General features: G+C 39.6%; 1 protein-coding gene across 12 annotated transcripts in view; it reads left to right on the forward strand.

Moving 5' to 3' along the window:
- The window catches only part of LOC140197595 (neurolysin, mitochondrial-like), a 56,251-nt gene extending 39,150 nt beyond the window's left edge, over nucleotides 1–17,101 (forward strand). For 9 of the 12 annotated variants that reach the window (XM_072257779.1, XM_072257781.1, XM_072257778.1 and 6 more), the window contains 4 exons: nucleotides 790–976; nucleotides 12,468–12,596; nucleotides 14,898–15,034; nucleotides 16,774–17,101. In XM_072257779.1, the coding sequence (XP_072113880.1) occupies nucleotides 790–976; nucleotides 12,468–12,596; nucleotides 14,898–15,034; nucleotides 16,774–16,944 (624 nt within the window). In that variant the 3' untranslated portion in view covers nucleotides 16,945–17,101. Of the gene's footprint in view, nucleotides 1–789; nucleotides 984–12,467; nucleotides 12,597–12,863; nucleotides 13,020–14,897; nucleotides 15,035–16,773 lie in introns of those variants that run through there. The other 3 variants (XR_011885970.1, XM_072257784.1, XM_072257785.1) reach the window with 3 other exon arrangements.
- The last annotated feature ends 429 nt before the right edge of the window (nucleotides 17,102–17,530 follow it).

Below are 17,530 nucleotides of genomic sequence, written 5' to 3' on the forward strand. Positions count from 1 at the left end.
AGAATTATCTGTTGGGTTTCTGGTTTCATTGTTCCAAACTTGCGTGGTGGCTTTGTTTTTAAAATAGTGTCCTTTAGATCAATCAAAGAGCCATACATTTCAATGCTAGACATCTGAAATAAAACAGGAAATGCTGAAGATATTCAATAGTTCTGGCATGACCTGTGGAGAGAGAAATTAGGTCAGTATTTGGGGCCAATGACCTTTCAAAGGTTCATTTTATCTATATGTATGCGGAATACAACTGAGATCTGTCTTTTCCAGATAGACATAAAATACAGAAAACCATAGAAGTAGTTAAAAGAAAGACATTAATCCCCCCCACCCCCGCATGAAAGGAAAAAGAAACAAAATCTTGCAGATGCCAAACACACCTCCCCCAACCCTTCCCTCTCACAAAAACTAAGAGGTCGCCCACAGGGAGAAACAATGACAAGAACATAAAGCTCCAACCTCCCAGCCTGCCAGTCAGCAAAAAGAATGGGCGAGAACATGACAAAAACAGACCTGAAAGAGGCCAATATGAAATACAGGTAGTTCGAACTACATGAATCTTAGAATTTCAATAACATCTCTGAGAGCTTCGGGACCCAGTGTCCCCTCCGAGGGCAGTGACTCAAACCAGCAGCCTCTCCAAGGCAAGCAACCTTTCAACCCTATCTATAGGTGCTGCCTCACCTGCTAAATATTTTCCAAATTTTGTATTTTTTTTGCTTCAGATTTAATTGATGCTTTATAAACGGTATATACAGTTAACCTTTTTCTTAAGAGTGATGTTTTATTTTGCAGGCTGATTTTGTCATGTTCAGTGGAGGTAATGTGGAGACAGATTTTCTGGAGGCCCCTTCCCAGATGTTGGAGAACTGGGTTTGGGAAAAAGAACCACTGAAGAGAATGTCACGCCATTATAAAAATGGGAGTTCTATTCCTGATGATTTACTTGAAAAACTTGTTCAATCAAGACTGGCCAATATTGGTAAAAAGTAAATTCTGCAAAGTTCAAATATAATTTTCAAGTGTTAAAATACTTTTCAAAACATTTTTAAAAACGCAAACAACAGGAATTCTGCAGATGCTGGAAATTCAAGCAACACACATCAAAGTTGCTGGTGAATGCAGCAGGCCAGGCAGCATCTCTAGGAAGACGTACAGTCGACGTTTAAGGCCGAGACTCTTCATCTCGGCCTGAAACGTCGACTGTACCTCTTCCTAGAGATGCTGCCTAACCTGCTGCGTTCACCAGCAACTTTGATGTGTGTTGTTTTAAAACATTTACTGTGTTTGATTCGAATATGATAAAGGAGAGCTTTCAAAATAAAATTCTCAGGTGTTGGATCATGAGAATGCTTTTGCGATCCCAAGGTTCTTTGGAAGTTAAGAATGAGGCATAGAATGTGTTGCTTATTGATCGTTTAATTAGTATTACAGAAGATGAAGGGAAAAGAAGCATGTTGAGAGTCAGAAAGCGGAAAAGCAAAGGCCAGAGTAGGGAAAGGGAAGAGACACGGGGAAGAAAGAAAGACTCAAGGTAGTGTGGTCTTCTAATACCAGATTACTGACAACAGAAATACCATTGATAACATTAACCAATCAGGTAGCTAGCTTCAAGTAATATGATCCCCACCACTGAAAGCAAGAAGTTTCCAGAAAAATACAGATGCCTCTGTAACCACTGGAAAACTCACTGAACATTTACATGTATATAGGTGATTATATAAAATACAAACAAGCATAAGGAAGTTAAACTACAAGAAAAATAACAATTCTGGAGCCCAATCCAACACAGTCTATAGAAATCGGTAAATTAATTTTCTATAATGCTGATCTACAGCTTTGAACATGTGAAACAAAGTGGCCCAGCAGTCCATGGGTGTGGATGAAAATTGTTAGTGTTTGTGAAACTGCTGCGAAATGTAACAAATTTTACAAGCTATTTTATAGTTTGCACCAATGTCTTTTATGATGTGTGAATTATAATCTGGGTTAATAGTTGTGTACCCTAGGTACTGCATTACAACAGTGTAAGATCAGTATCGGTGAAATTGTACAGTGCCAAATTATGTCCTTAATAGTTGGTCAAATCTTTATCTTTTGTTGTTGGGATCGGTGAATGTCATTCTCTGCAACATTCTGTCTTAATGGGTTTTAGTTTCTGGTGTTGTGGATCCAAGCATTGCAGAGTTTAGAGTTCCAGGTTCAGCTGGAGTTGGGTAATTGTAGCTGTGGGTAAGGCCAGATACTAGAATTAGCCCCTGTGCCCCTTGCCTGGGGTGATAAAGATAACCAGGATTGTTTCAAATGACCTTTTGACCAAAAAGAGCATATTAGTCTACGTGGAACAACGGCAAGGTTGGATTTGGTTCATCCACTAATTAGAGGGACAAGATTAGGTGCTTATGGAAGGGGAAACTAGCATTGGAGGAGGAGGCAGGAAGTAAAAATACTGAAATATCAATTTCTTCACTCCATAGGGAAGTGTTTGTGAGGAAAAAACCATGAACCCTGAAACTTTGTTTATCTGTTTTCAAAAGATGTGAAGCATATGGGTCAGAATTTTTCTCCCAGAATGGAAACGTCAAATAATAGAGAGAATAGCTTTAAGGGGAGAGGGGGAAAGTTTAAAGGAAATTTTCATGGCAATTTTTTGCTTTGTATAGAGAGTGGTAAGTACTTGGAAAGTGCTGCCATGGGTAGCAGTACCAACAGCAATATCTGAAAGGCCTTTAGATAGGCACGTGAACAGGCAGGGAACTGGGGATATAGGCAGCTGTTCAGCTTACATCGGGGTCATGGTCAATACCGACATTTTGGGCTGAAGGGGCTTTTCCTGTGCTATAGTGTTCTGTTTTCTGTGATCTATTGTCAAATTGCTAAGGGATCCTGATGGGCCCTGAGGTTATTTACTGAGTGCTACAAATAAGGAAAATCTAGGATTTGATTTAGAATGGTGTTGAATCAGCTGGTGCATAGAATGCAGCAGCAATGACATAACAAATGAATTTAACATGAATCCTCCAGCATTTTCATTTTCTTTCCAGCATCTGCAGAATCTCTTGTGTTTCGTGTTTGTGAATTTGCCACTGGTCAGTTCCTCAAGTTATAATTCCTGCCAAGTTGTTTGCCACTGGATGTTCACTTCTGGGAAATGCCGACCAGTTAGTTTCAGGGCAAGATCACAACTGAATTATGAAAACCTGGGTAGGTAGTTGGGTAGAGGAGGAAGTAATGAATGTCTGCACTGAGGCGTCGCTCCAGTCAGGAAAGGGTGGTAGGAAAAATAATGGGCAAGAAAAAAACAGGTGAGAAATGGCTCTTGCATTCAGACTTCTGGATAGCAAGTGTTTTGTTCAGCAATTAATTTGGAAGTTCATTATGTTGTAATGTATTTTATTGACAGAGTGACAAATTAGTTTGTGCGTAGTTTATAAACAGCAAGGACAATAAAATTGCAAATGTATCAGCTAAGTTGCACCAACAAAGCCCACGAGTAATTATTCAGTGAATGCATAATCAATTTTTGACTGTTGTTGGAAGTGAAGTTTTTTTGTACCAGATATTCCCTGCTTTTTCAAGTAAAAACACAGGCAGTATCTATTAAATATTAAATTTAAGCAAATGACTTCACTTCACTTCACCAGAAGGGGGTGTTTGCTGACTTCAGGAGATTTAGGGTGTATAGATATCCAGGTCAGACCATGTAGGAGGTCATGGTCATAGTCATACTTTATTGATCCCGAGGGAAATTGGGTTTCGTTACAGTTGCACCAACCAAGAATAGAGTATAAATATAGCAATATAAAACCATAAATAATTAAATAATAATATGTAAATTATGCCAGATGGAAATAAGTCCAGGACCAGCCCTATTGGCTCAGGGTGTCTGACCCTCCAGGGGAGGAGCTGCAAAGTTTGATGGCCACAGGCAGGAATGACTTCCCATGATGCTCAGTGTTGCATCTCGGTGGAATGAGTCTCTGGCTGAATGTACTCCTGAGCCCAACCAGTACATTATGTAGTGGATAATGTGGTTAGTGTATGTTAAACATCCTTAGCATTGGGTGAGGTGCCAGTTGATTGAAACATAGCGAATGTTGTTCTACTGTTTAAGAAAGGCTCTGTAATTAAGCCGGAAAATTGTAGGTCAGTGAGCCTGACTACAGTAGTTGGTGAGTTATTGGAAGGTATTTTGAGGGACAGGATATAGAAGTATTTGGATAGATCGGGACTGATTAGGGACATTCAATATGGCTTCCTGCATGGTAGATCATGTCTAATCAATCTTATCAAGTTTTTCAAGGAAAGTTGATGAAGGCAAGGCAATGGATGTTGTCTACATAGACTTTAGCAAGGCTTGTGACAAGGTCGCATATGAGAGGTTGGTCAAGAAGGTTCAGTCACTTGACCCTCAGGATGAGGGAGTAAATTTGATTAGACACTGGCTTTCTGGAGAAGCCAGCGAGTATGAATAGATGGTTGCCTCTCTGCCTGGAGGCCTGTGACTAGTGGTGTGCTGCAGGGATCGGTACTGGGTTTGTTGTTGTTTGCCATCTATATCAATGATCTGGATGCATTAGAAAGTGTAGTAGACAGCAAGGAAGGCTATCAAAGCATACAGAGAGATCTCGACCAGCTGGAAAAATGGGCTGAAAAATGACAGATAGAACTTAGTGCAGACAAGTTTGAAATGCTGCACTTTGGGAGGACTAAAGTGTAGGATTTGCTTGGTGAGGGTAGGGCACTGAGGAATGCAGTAGAATAGAGGGATCTGGGAAAATAGATTCATAATTCCTTGAAAGTGGCATCACAAGTAAAGAACTTTTGGCACGTTGGCCTTCCCAAATCCAAGTGCTGAGTACAGGATTTGGGATGTTATGCTGAAGTTGTATAAGACTTACGAGAAATCGCTGTTCATGCCTTCTGATTGGAGGACCTCAACCACATGTCTACTCCCACCCCATCCTCCTGCCAGCCTACCAGGGATTGGGTTCCTCTTGTCCTCACCTACCTCTATGTCCAGCACATAATTCTCCGCAATGTCCACCATCTCCAATGGGATCCCACCACCAAGCACATCTTTTCCTCCCTCCCCCACCCACTTTCTGATTTCTACAACTCCCTTGAACATTCGTCCCTCCCCACTGATCTCCCTCCTGGCACTTACCCTTGCAAGCGGAACTGCCCTTACACTTCCACACTCACTACCACTCATGGCCCTAAACAGTCCTTCCAGCTGAGGCAATCCTTCACCCATGAGTCTCCTATTTCTCGAACATTTGGTAAAGCCCCCCCCCCCCACCACCTTCACCATTCCCCATCCCCTTTTCCCTCTCTCACCTTATCTTTTTGCCTGCCCATTGCCTCCCTTTGGTGCTCTTGCCCCCTTTTCTTTCTTCCATGGCCTTCTGTCCTCTCCTATCAGATTCCCCCTTCTCCAGCCCTGTATCTCTTTCACCAATCAACTCCCCAGCTCTTGACTTCACTCCTCCCCCTCCAAATTTCACCTATTGCCTTATGTTTCTCTCCCTCCCCCCCCAACTTTTAACTCTATCCCTCATTTTTTTTCTCCAGTCCTGCTGAAGGTTCTCGGCCCAAAACATTGACTGTTTACTCTTTTCCATAGGTGTTGCCTGGCCAGCTGAGTTCCTCTAGTACTTTGTGTGTGTTGCTTGGATTTCCAGCATTTGCAGATTTTCTCTTGTTTATAAATGTTTATCATACTGATTTATTGAAATAAATACGTAATGCATTCATGGTATTACATTTTTTAAAAAATCATATTAATAATTTTACATGGCAAGCTATAAATTAGTGCTACATTGTATGCTGTAGTTTTAAAAGACCTCCTTACCAGTGTTATTTTGAGATTATGTCCTGACGGTCTCCTTTTACCTATCTGAAAGTAGAGATTGTTGTGCCATGTTTTTACTTGCTTGGAGAGGAATCTTAATTAACTCAAACAGTTTGCTGTTTATTTACTGCTATGGAAAAGGGTGTTTAATAGTTAACTTGAGTTAAAGCAACTTGGGCCACCTCTGCTCCTTTTGCTCTTCCTGTTGGATCACATAGAACAGAATCAGTGAATGTTCCAAGTCGTTCAGATACATTAGAGACATTCACGAAACTTCTTGACATGTGGATGACAGGAGAATGGAGGGCTATGTCGGAGGGAAGGGTTAGATCTTAAAGTAGGTTATAAGGCTGGCAAAACATCATGGGCCAAAGGCCCTGTACTGTGCTGTAGTGTTCTGTGTTCTAAGTCTCATGTGGTTCCATCTTAACCTGTCATCATTCTTCAATGTTATTCATTATCGATTAACCATCTGCTTCAACGGCACTGTGACAATTATTTTAATCCTTTTAACAATTATTATTCTAATTTTCTGTTTCATTTATTTTTATGATTATCGTAAATTTAATTCATTACATCTCACAGAAATGTGGCCATATTCTACCACCATTGCAAACTACAAGCTCTGCTCTTGTAACGGTTTCAGTTTCTTCAGATTGTGCTGTGAAAAGGGTGATTGTTAATAACTACATTTTGTGCTGCAGGAAGGTTGAATTCTGTTTTGCTCTGCTCTCTACTTCAGTGGTTAACGTTAAACTTGAGAATTTTGTTGACATAAGGTGTTAAGGGAAATGGGGAATAGGTGAGTCTATGGTGGTAGGTCTCGGGTCTCAGGTCAGGAATGATACTCTTGAATGGTGGATTGGATTCAAAGGATATACTCTATTGAGCAGTGTCGAGGAGGATGAGCAGAAAATTCTGCTATTCCAGGAGAAAGGAAGGATCACTGGAGATAGCTGGACAAATCTAAACATAAGATATAATCAGTCAATAATGATATTTTTCAAGTTGCACCTTTTTCTGCCCTGAATCTTTTCATTGACAAACATTTAAATCCTGGTGTTCTGTTTCTCAGAGTTAATTCAGATATCCCAGCAAAATTGCTTTAGAATTAATGACTCTTTGAAATAGTGGTATTCAAATTACTTGCACTGCTGACTGCATCTTTCCATATTGATTGTCTGGTTGAACTGAATGTCGCACGTTTTAATTTTCATGCAGGTATAGATCAGGGTGCCTTTGATATTTCCAGTATGTATTATTACAGTTGAATAATGAACTCATTAAACAACAGTTTTGTATGAGTGGTTGCATTGGTTATTCATTTATTACAAATTCTATTCAGGCTGTTAGGTTTTAACATGCAAAATATAATTCTTAAAGTATAAAGACTATGGTTGTAGTTTAGAACAAAAATGAATAAATGAATCACCCAGTCAAAAAAAAGGGCTTCATTAAAGAGGACTGTTGTGCTGTTTTTACCAGTTCCAAGAATATTTTTGACAAAGGAGCAGTTAAAATAAAATGAAGTTTGCATTATAAAATATTAGACCTATTCCTACCATGGCAGAATTTGAATTTGATACTTGAAGGCTAGCCAGCTGGTGGTGCAGGGGCATCTGCAGTGGACCTCAAGGCAAGTGGAACCTAGTTTGAATCTGGCCAGCTCCGTGCACGCTTTCCATCCATACTGGATTGGGCGTTGAGCTAACAATCTGGCCTCATTTTTAAAAAAAACAGACAAATGAGAACGAAATGGCAAGGGTCCCACCTGACAAGGCGCAGAGGAACAACAACTTGAAGAAGATGGTGATAAAACGTTTCTAAAACATTTGTTGAGATGTTGTCTAAGTTTTGCTTTCATTTCTGGTCACCTCATTTGTAGGAAGGATGTGGAGGCTTTGGAAAGGGTACAGAAGAGGCTTACCAGGATGCTGCCTGGATTAAAGGGTATGTGCTGAGGGAGAGATCGGACAAACCTGGGTTGGTTTCTCTGGTGCAGCAGAGGCTGAGGGGAGACCTGATGAAAGCTTTTAAGAATGAAAGGTATAGGTAGGGTAGACCGCCAGTATCCTCTTCTCAGGGTCAAAATATCTAATATTTTGTGCATAATTGGTGTGCATTTAAGTTGGGGAGAGAGGAGTGTGCAAAGCAAGATATTTTACACAGTGAGTGGCGGATACCTGGAATGTGCTGTAGGAGTGGTTGTAGCTGAAGACACATGAACGTGCAGAGAATGGAGGGATACGGACATTGTACAAGCAAAAGGGATTAGTTTAATTAGGCTTTTAATTAGTTCAGCACAACATTGTGGGCCAAAGGACCTGTTGCTGTGCTGTACCATTCTATGCTCTAAGAGTACAAGATGAGTAATAGTTTTGAGCTGTGTAGAGGTAACACTGAATTGAAGGACTAAATGGGCAGCTTCTTTAGAAAATAGAAACTATGATGCCAGTCTAATTGAACCTATCGGCCTGTACATAGTCTGTATCCCTCTATTCCCCACCTGTTCATGTGTCTGTCAAATTGCCCCTTAAACATTTTTGTTGTTTCTACTTCTATTACCTCTCCCAGGAGAGTGTTAAAGGCACCTACTGTGTCAGAAACCTGCCTCACAAATCTCCTTTAAACTTTCCCCCTAATACCATAAATCTGTGCCCTGGGAGAATGACTCTCTACCTTCTCATGATTATATATACTTCTATCAGGCTACCCCCTCAGCCTCTGACCAGATTTGCAACTGATTTCTATCCTGCTGTAACCTGAGACAAACTTCATTACAATCCACAACTCCACCGATTTTCATTGTCTGGAAACTTAATAAATCAGATCACCTACATTTTCATCCATGCGAGGCAACCGAGGTTGCAGTACTAAAACATGCAGAGGCCCAATAGCCGCAGGCCTCCCATCAGAGAAACATCCCTTCAGCACTGCCCTCTGTCGGCAATGACCAAACCAAATTTGCATCCAGTTTACCAATTCACTGTGAATCCCATGTGACTAAACTTCAGGACCAGCCTACCTTGTCAAATAATTTACTAAAGTCCATGTAGACAACATTCCCTGCCCTACCCCATCGTTCATTTTTGTCATTTTCTCAAAAAACTCCATGAATTTTGTGAGGCGGGACCTCCTTCACACAAAGCCATGCTAACTTTCCCAAGTATGTCCATGATTTTACAAATGGGAGTAAATCCTGTCCCTAAAAATCCTCTTCAGTAATTTTCCTGCCACTGTTGTAAGGCTCATGGGCCTTATCTGGTTTGTCCATGTTGCCCTTAAACAAAACAACACTGGCTATTTTCAGTCTCAGCTCTCAGCCATGACTAAAGAGGATACAGTGATCTTAGTTTTGGTTCCTATAAATATAAATGGCTAAGGCATTGCTTATTGGAAACTTCATGATAGCAATGATGAAGAATCTCAAAGATCAACACTAATAAATTGATCTGTGCAAATTAACTGTGCTTTTTGGAATAATTCCTTAAAATATCCGCGGTATCTCTTTGTCTGACCAACACGTTATTTCATTTGTTACATTGATAGCTAGGAGGGCCATTTTGTTGAAGTGGAAGGATACATCGGCTCCCATTTTGTCACAATGGTTCTCTCAAGTGATGCTGTGTCTTAGTTTGGAGAAAATTAGAAGTTGAACTTTTGAACCTATGTTTGATTTTGAGAAAAGATGGGGTTCATTTGCTCGTTATTATCATTTGAGTTCATTGATAGATTTCCTCCACGATCTAATTGTAAATTTTTGGTGTGTTTTTTTTTCTTGCTGGCGGTTTGATGTTTATTTTTAGAAGCTTTTTGTATGTTGCATAGCTCCGGGGTTGTACACCTAATAGGGGTTTTTTTTTTCCTCACTTTTTCTTGCTTAGTAGAGCTCTTTTTTCTTGTGTCACCAAAATTTTTTCAATCTTTAAAACAATTTTTTTTCTTGAGACATTATAAGTGTTGCGTACTTCGATGTACTCTTGTTAATTTTGGATAATAATAAAAGGATTTGAAAAGAAAGAATTGATCTGTGCAGTTAGCAGTTGTGGAAAGGCTGAAATAAGGGATGCGATTCCATGAGGTTTGCCTTGTTTTAATCTCAGCAACAGTAAGTAGCATAAGTGCATAACTGGATAAACATTACATGTGATTCAGCAGAGGGCTTAAAATTATGAAAGATGAAAGGGAAAAGTAGATTTGCTTGGGCTGAAGAGCGTTGAGAGGTTGTAACTTTGAGTCCAATGATGAGAAGAGCACAGATGCAATGTGTTTCTGCAATGAGATGTTGCAGCATGGAATATTATCATTGCAGCAAGCTGAGGCAGAGATAATCCTGTAAGGAAAGCATAAATAGATTTAAAATAAAAGGAAAACAGCGAGATACGGTGTCAGGGGAGGAAAGTAGGGCAGCGGAATCCTCCAGGATTGTTGCAGTGCAGATTCTGCAGTCTGTCTGGGTGATTCTGCGCTTTAATTGCATTTTCTCCTCCTATAATTTCAGAACTGGAGCGAAGTAAAATCCATTGATCACAGCAAGGATAATTATTCTTGGAGTTTTTCATTTGTCTATATGTTAACTGACAGCACTTGCCTTGCTAAAATATTCCTCAGGCTAATTTTTATCATTGATAAAGTTTGCACAATCATTCTTGATTCATCCTCATCACATTTTCATGCTATGGTTATGCCCAAAATCTTTGTTTTTCTTTTCAACGCCTTACAGTTCTGAAAAGTGAGGTATACCAAAAGTACCATTTTGGTTTCATAGCTCCTTGTTTCATCTTTCCCCCTTTACCTCTCTTTTTCCTTTCCTGCATTTAGTGCGCTGTCCCAATTTACATCCAACATCTATCTACTGGCTTTACAACTTGCATTGCAAGTGCCTCCGAGGTAAAAGCCTGGTAAAGTTTCGGCTGGATTGGTGCCTCAGCTACCCGAGAAATAGGACTTTATCACCATAGATTATTGCTGGATATCATTATCTAGGAAGATAACAGGAGCATGCTAACTCAGAGTATAAAGGCAGTTGATAGTGATGTGGAATTGATTTGGGTTGAAATCATAAACAACAGGGAAAGGAGGATATGGGTGGGAGCAGTCTTTTGGCCCCCAAAATGTGACTTCTCAATAAGTCAGAGCATAAATGGGGAATTACCTAGGGCATGCTTGAAGGGAACTGCAACTATCATGGGAGATGTTAACCTGCATAGTGATTGGATGAACCAAACTGGATAGGGTATGGTAAATGAAGAATTTGTTCTGCATGTTAGGATTTGCTTTTCAGATCAGTACATTGTGGGATTTACTGGGATTGGGCTATATTAAATTTGGTCTTATTCAATGAGGAAGGGCTAAAAAGTAATCTTTTGGTTAAAGATCCCTTGGGGGAAGCGACCACAATATGATAAATTCCATGTGCAGTTTGGGGATAAGCACCATAGCTAGTATCTGCACTTTAAATATGATAATTATAATGATATGAGAGTACAACTGTCTAAGGTAGTCTGGGTAAAACAAGTAAGAGATCGGTCAGTAGAAGAACATTTGGCAGACATTAAAACAGCTGGTGTCTAATGCAGAGGTAATGAAGGAGATAATTGGTTGGTGTTCCACAGTTCATGGCCCTCAGTGTTCATTATAAATGACACAGATTTTTTTTTAAAAAGTATACAAGGTTTCCAAATGTCCTGATGATATTAAAGTAGGTAGAAGGGCACACTGTGATGAGGATACAGTGATCCCACACTAAGAAATAGAGTGACTGATTGAGTGAGCAAAGAGAACAGCAAGTGTGAGGATATGTGAGGTCATGTACTTCAGTAAGAGAACTGAACAGGCAAAATAATATCTAGGTGGGGGAAGACTAAAGGTGAGTGAAACACAATGGGATCCAGGTGTTTTACTGCTAACAGGCAGGCCCATCAAGTATTTTAAGAAAGAAATATCATTTAGGCCTTGATTGTAAAGGGATTGGCGGGTCTCACATGAAATATCACAAACAGTTTTGGCCCCATTGACTAAAAGAGGTACAGCAAATTAGATTCACCAGGCTAATCCTTAGAATGAGAGTGTTGTCCTATCAAGAGAAGCTAGTCAATTTAGGCATGTATCTCTTGGAGTTTAAAAGAATGAGTGATAACCTTAGTGAAAGATATAAGATGCTAAAGGGATTGACATTGTAGACATTAGGATATTTTCACTAGTGGGAGAGTCTTGAACAAGAGGATATAGCTGCAGGATTACAGGTTATTCATTTATAACAAAGGTCAGTGAAGTTTCTTCTCTCAGAGCTTGGAAAATCTCTGGAATTCTCTGATCTGGTGGGTGGTGGAATGTGGATTATTAGAGTATGCAGAAGTGGGGGAGGGGTGAGAAGGGGTCGCTCGCTGTTGTGGGCAGCATAGATCAGCCACGATCAGATTGAATGCTGGGCAAGCTTGAAGAGTCTGATAGCCTGCTCTGGCTGTATTTTCTTGTGTATAAGTTAAATATTTACAATGAATATTCATCGAAGTGCCATACTGACAATTAATGAATAAAGCATGTCATTTGTACCATTCTCTCCCCAATTACCTTTTCATCTAAGTTTTAAAAAAAACTTATTTTTATCCGCAAACAGGTCTTATAAACTTGCGTCGGATTGTTTTCAGTAAGCTTGACCAGTCATTTCATACGAAGTCATTTGCTAACACAGCTGAAGAGTATGCCCAACTGTGTGAAGATATTCTCGGAATACCTGCATCACCAGGTACAAGATGCATACAGACAGAAAATTCAAATGTTTTCTACTGTTTATGTTATCCTGGATTAAGAATAAAATCAGGTCCATACAAGGCCATTCCATGTATAAATCCTTTTTTTGCCAACATGAAAGAAGTCAAATAATCCTCTTCTGTATCTTTCATCACATTATCGCCACCATGATGAAAGACAAAAGCAGTAGATACATATGAGCACCACCGCACTATGTTCATCTCCACCATCCTAACCTGGAAATGTATTGCTTTTCTTTCAGAGTGACTGGTCTAAATTCTACAGCTCCTTACCCAACTACACAATGGCAGTATCTTCAATGACAGTTCAAGAATGTTGCTCACTAGCACCTGCTCAATGTCCATTATTGAAGGGGAAAGGTGGTCTTGCCAGCGACATCCAAATCTGGAGGGAAAATGTCAGAAAAACAGACTTCATTGTTTCTATCAGAATTCAATTTTGATGCAATGTTATCAACCTTCTTTGTTAACAGTTTTAAACTCACCACAGATGCTGCCTGATCTAAGTACACATTTCCATCATCTTCCATTTTATTTCGGATCTCAAGCGTTTGTTCTATTCTTGTTCCAGTAGGTTTTTGCTCTTCTCAATGTTCTCGCTCATCATCTTGCATCTGCATTTTCACGAGACAGATCGATTTCAATTGTCAGGCCTTTGATATCCGCTCTGAGTCAACAACAGCACCACTTGTGTGATTCACTCTTTCTTGGTCTCCCTACAGCAGACATTTCTTTGTTTTCCCTAACCCCTCCCTTCTCTTGTTTAGATTTTAACTTTCCCAGTTGTGATGAGCACTCCACATTACTGAAAGCTTAACCATAGCTTACAAGTATCAGGCTCCCAAACCAGCATGGATAACTTCAGTCACTTCAATGCTAAGGTGACTTCACAAAGACTCACTCACACTGTCGGTGTTATATAATTATTGATTTAATATTTGCACCGTTTGTCTTTGTTCATGTTGGTTATTTCTCACTTTGTTTATGTATAGCTTTTCATAAATTCTATTGTATTTCTTTATTTTCCTATAGATGCTTTCAAGAAAATTAATCTTAAGGTAGTATACACTCAGTGGCCACTTTATTAGATGCACCTGCTCATTAATGTAAATATCTAATCAGCCAATCACGTGACAGCAACTCAATGCATAGAAGCATGCAGACATGGTCATGAGGTTCAGTTGTTGTTCGGACCAAACATCAGAATAGGGATGAAATGTGATCTAGGTGACTTTGGCTGTGAAATGATTGTTGGTGCCAGACGGGATGGTTTGAGTATCTTGGAAACTGCTGATCTCCTGGGATTTTCACACACAACGGTCTCTAGAATTTACAGAGAATGGTGCAAAAACTAAAAGGCCTCCAGTGAGTGGCAGTGCTGCGGACAAAAACAGCTTGTTAGAGAGAGAGGTCGGAGAATAGACAAACTGGAAGACAACAGTCAAAATTCCCTCCAATTTTTTTTTTACAGCTTCACGGAGCGACCATTGCTCTGAACAGGAACTTTATACACAGCCTGAAAACAGCGCAGCACTATAATAAAACATCATATAAAAGAAAACTCCAGCTGCGTGGCAATAAAGGCTATGTGGGTAGGAATATTTCAGTTGCTACACGGCCATGTGCCCACACAGCTTAGAGGAAACAGTGGTGACAGTAACTAAGATAACAGCACGTTACAACAGTGGTGTGCGGAAGAGCATCTCTGAATGCACAACACGTCGAACCTTGAAGTAGTAACAGAAGATCACACTGAGTTCCAAGGTGTACCTAATAAAGTGGCCACTGATATTCTTATCCAGCATATTTCACATTTTCATTTCAGTTGCAACTGCGCTCATTCAGCTTATCTGCCATTTCAATGTGACAATGTCGAAGGTCAGCTCTCTATGACTTTCCTAATAGTCAGAATGGCTAAGCCATTGATTCATGATAATACATTTTAAGGACAGAATTCCTCCACAGTGAGTCATCCAGCAAGTACAATTGGCAATGACTTCCTGAGTTTAGGTTTCAAGAAAAAGTCTGCAAAGTGTCTCAACTGACCGCATCTGCATTAATAAAATCTAATCATGATGTTGCAATACACCATATAATGCTATTCATTTTTCACCTTAATGTTTTAACCCAGAATAGATATTGATTAGCCTACATAACATGTCTTCATTCATAGTGCTAGTTTTGTTAAAGAAATGTGTGGACAAACCCAAGTATTCACATTTACAAACCTGACAAAGATGAGATGTTTTCTAAAGTTGTTTATTTTTTTCCCCCAGGGTCAAATATGCCTGCAACTTTTGAGCACCTGGTCGATGTCTATGATGGTCAATACTATGGATACCTTTACAGTGAAGTTTTCTCCAAGGATATGTTCCACAGTCTCTTCAAAAATAATCATTTAATGGATCCTGAGGTAAATTTGTGCAAGGTTTCTTTGCATGATTGTTCTCCAGAAACCAATACTTTATTGCTTCTGATTGTCCCAAGTACGAAAAAAAAGTCATTTAGAAACAATTTATCATGACTGATTTTCCAAATACAATACTTTGACCACAAGTTGTCAATTGTTTTAAGAATCACATATTTAAAAATTTTTAACATTTAAACATTTTTATTTTTGTGCTGTATATCCTGGGAGACTTTTATTAGTCAATGTAAATTGGTTAGACTTGAGGCAATTAGGAATTAATCATTCTCAGAATAAAAACTGAAGGTTCCTGCAATCTATTTATGTCTAACAGATCAGGTCAAAGTCTTATAAAATCAGCCATATGTATGTACAAAAAGAAGGAAAGCTAGAAACAAGAGAAATGAAAGGTAGCAATTGTTACGCTGTAGATCACCCTTTTATCAACATAAAGATACATACACAAATAGTTCAGATCTAGAATTACGTTGTACATAATTTCACCATAAGCTGTAGAATTTCATTTTACATAGCATCCAGCCCTTCTTCCAAAGCAACTCTGGTTCACAGCTACACCAAGGCATATCTACTTCTTGAAAAATGATGGTGAAATTCAACCCTGTCTGTAAGGAGAATTAATGAATTACATTTCATTTGAAACTATTTTTAGTTTGTCACTATAATGAATGATGTTCTTCTGCAATCATCTCTGTCAGGCCACCATCATAATGCTTGGTTCAAAAATAACAATTCAGCTCCAGGGATGTAAAAGAACTATGGCTCTGACACACTGTTTGCACCAGAAATTTTACATTATCCAGCTAATTATTTACCCTTCATAAGCATAGAAACATAGAAAACCTACAGCACAATACAGGCCTTTCAGCCCACAAAGTTGTGCTGAACATGTCCCTACCTTAGAAATTACTAGGCTTACCCATTGCCCTCTATTTTTCTAAGCTCCATGTACCTATCCAAAAAATCTCTTAAATGACCCTATCGTATCCACCTCCACCACTGTTGCTGGCAGCCCATTTCATGCACTCACCACACTCTGCGTTTTAAAAAAAAAACTTACCCCTGACATCTCCTCTGTACCTACTCCCCAGCACCTTAAAACTGTGCCCTCTTTTGGCAGCCATTTCAGCCCTGGGGAAAAAGCCTCTGACTATCCACACGATCAATGCCTCTCATCATCTTATACACCTCTATCAGGTCACCTGTCATCTTCTGTCGCTCCAAGGAGAAAAGGCCAAGTTCACTCAACCTCTTTTCATAAGGCAAGCTCCCCAATCCAGGCAACATCCTTGTAAATCTTCTCTGCACCCTTTCTATGGTTTCCACATCCTTCCTGTAGTGAGGTGACCAGAACTGAGCGCAGTACTCCAAGTGGGGTCATAAGCATGAGCCTACTATCTTGATTTTATTAATAACTGCCAGTGGATGGGAAGAGAGCCCTTTCTTTCACCAACAATAAAGCTGCATACATTTCCTTGCCAACATCGTGGCTTGCTGAAACCAGATACTCTTTTACCAGTATAAGTTATAAGCAGATTGTTTTTCTATTATGCGAATGTACATCATATAATCCTGGGTGCATTTATTTTGAAAGAAGTTCCCCACATAAATCTGCCTCTGGTCAAAAGAGTTAATGAGAGTAGCCCAAGGTGTACTTGTCAATATTAAATAACTCCTCTGAAAAGATCACTAAAGGATTAATGAGGCTTTCCATTTCCCCTCAATAGGTTGGTACAAAGTATAGAAACTGTATTCTCAAACCTGGTGCAACACTAGATGGCATGGACATGCTTAAAAACTTGCTTGGACGTGAACCCAACCAAAATGCTTTCCTTTTGAGCAAAGGTCTGGTTGTCGAGCAGGAAGAGGGCTTTCCTGCAGAAAACCCTAAATTTTAGAACCAGGATTAGGGTAAACAGACCAGTGGAGCCACAATGTACTGATGATATTTATCTGTGAATTGACTTTTAAATGTAACTGTTCACTGCAGTGTATGTAATTGCGTTGCTGGTACCTTGCACCTGCTGCAGTTTGCAGTTGAAAGAAGGTGTGGAATAAACTGTTACACCTTGTTTAAGCTTGTGAGTTCTTGACTCTTTTCCAAAATGCACTTTACAATGATTTCACTGGAATCAAGGACCAACTTTATTCACGTATATTGCTGTGGTGTGTTGATGTGACATGCAACAAAAAAAACGACATTGAACAACTATAAAGAATCATGGATATATAAAAATAAAGTTAGAGGTTAAGTTGCAGATGTGGAATAAAATGTGCATAAATACATAAATACCAGCATGAATGTGAACACCATTCACTGATGGGGGGCAAGGGAGCAGGGTGGTCTAACTGGAATGGTTGATCAGATATCTGCCTGGAAGAAATCTTTAACCAGATTTGTCACGTACAGTTCTGACCTTGCGTGTTGTTCTCTGAATTTTGGAGACTCCCCTTGAAACTGCATGGTTTTATTCTGGGTGCTCA

This window comes from Mobula birostris, chromosome 5 (genome assembly GCF_030028105.1).
Source record: "Mobula birostris isolate sMobBir1 chromosome 5, sMobBir1.hap1, whole genome shotgun sequence".
Lineage (NCBI taxonomy): Eukaryota > Metazoa > Chordata > Chondrichthyes > Myliobatiformes > Myliobatidae > Mobula > Mobula birostris.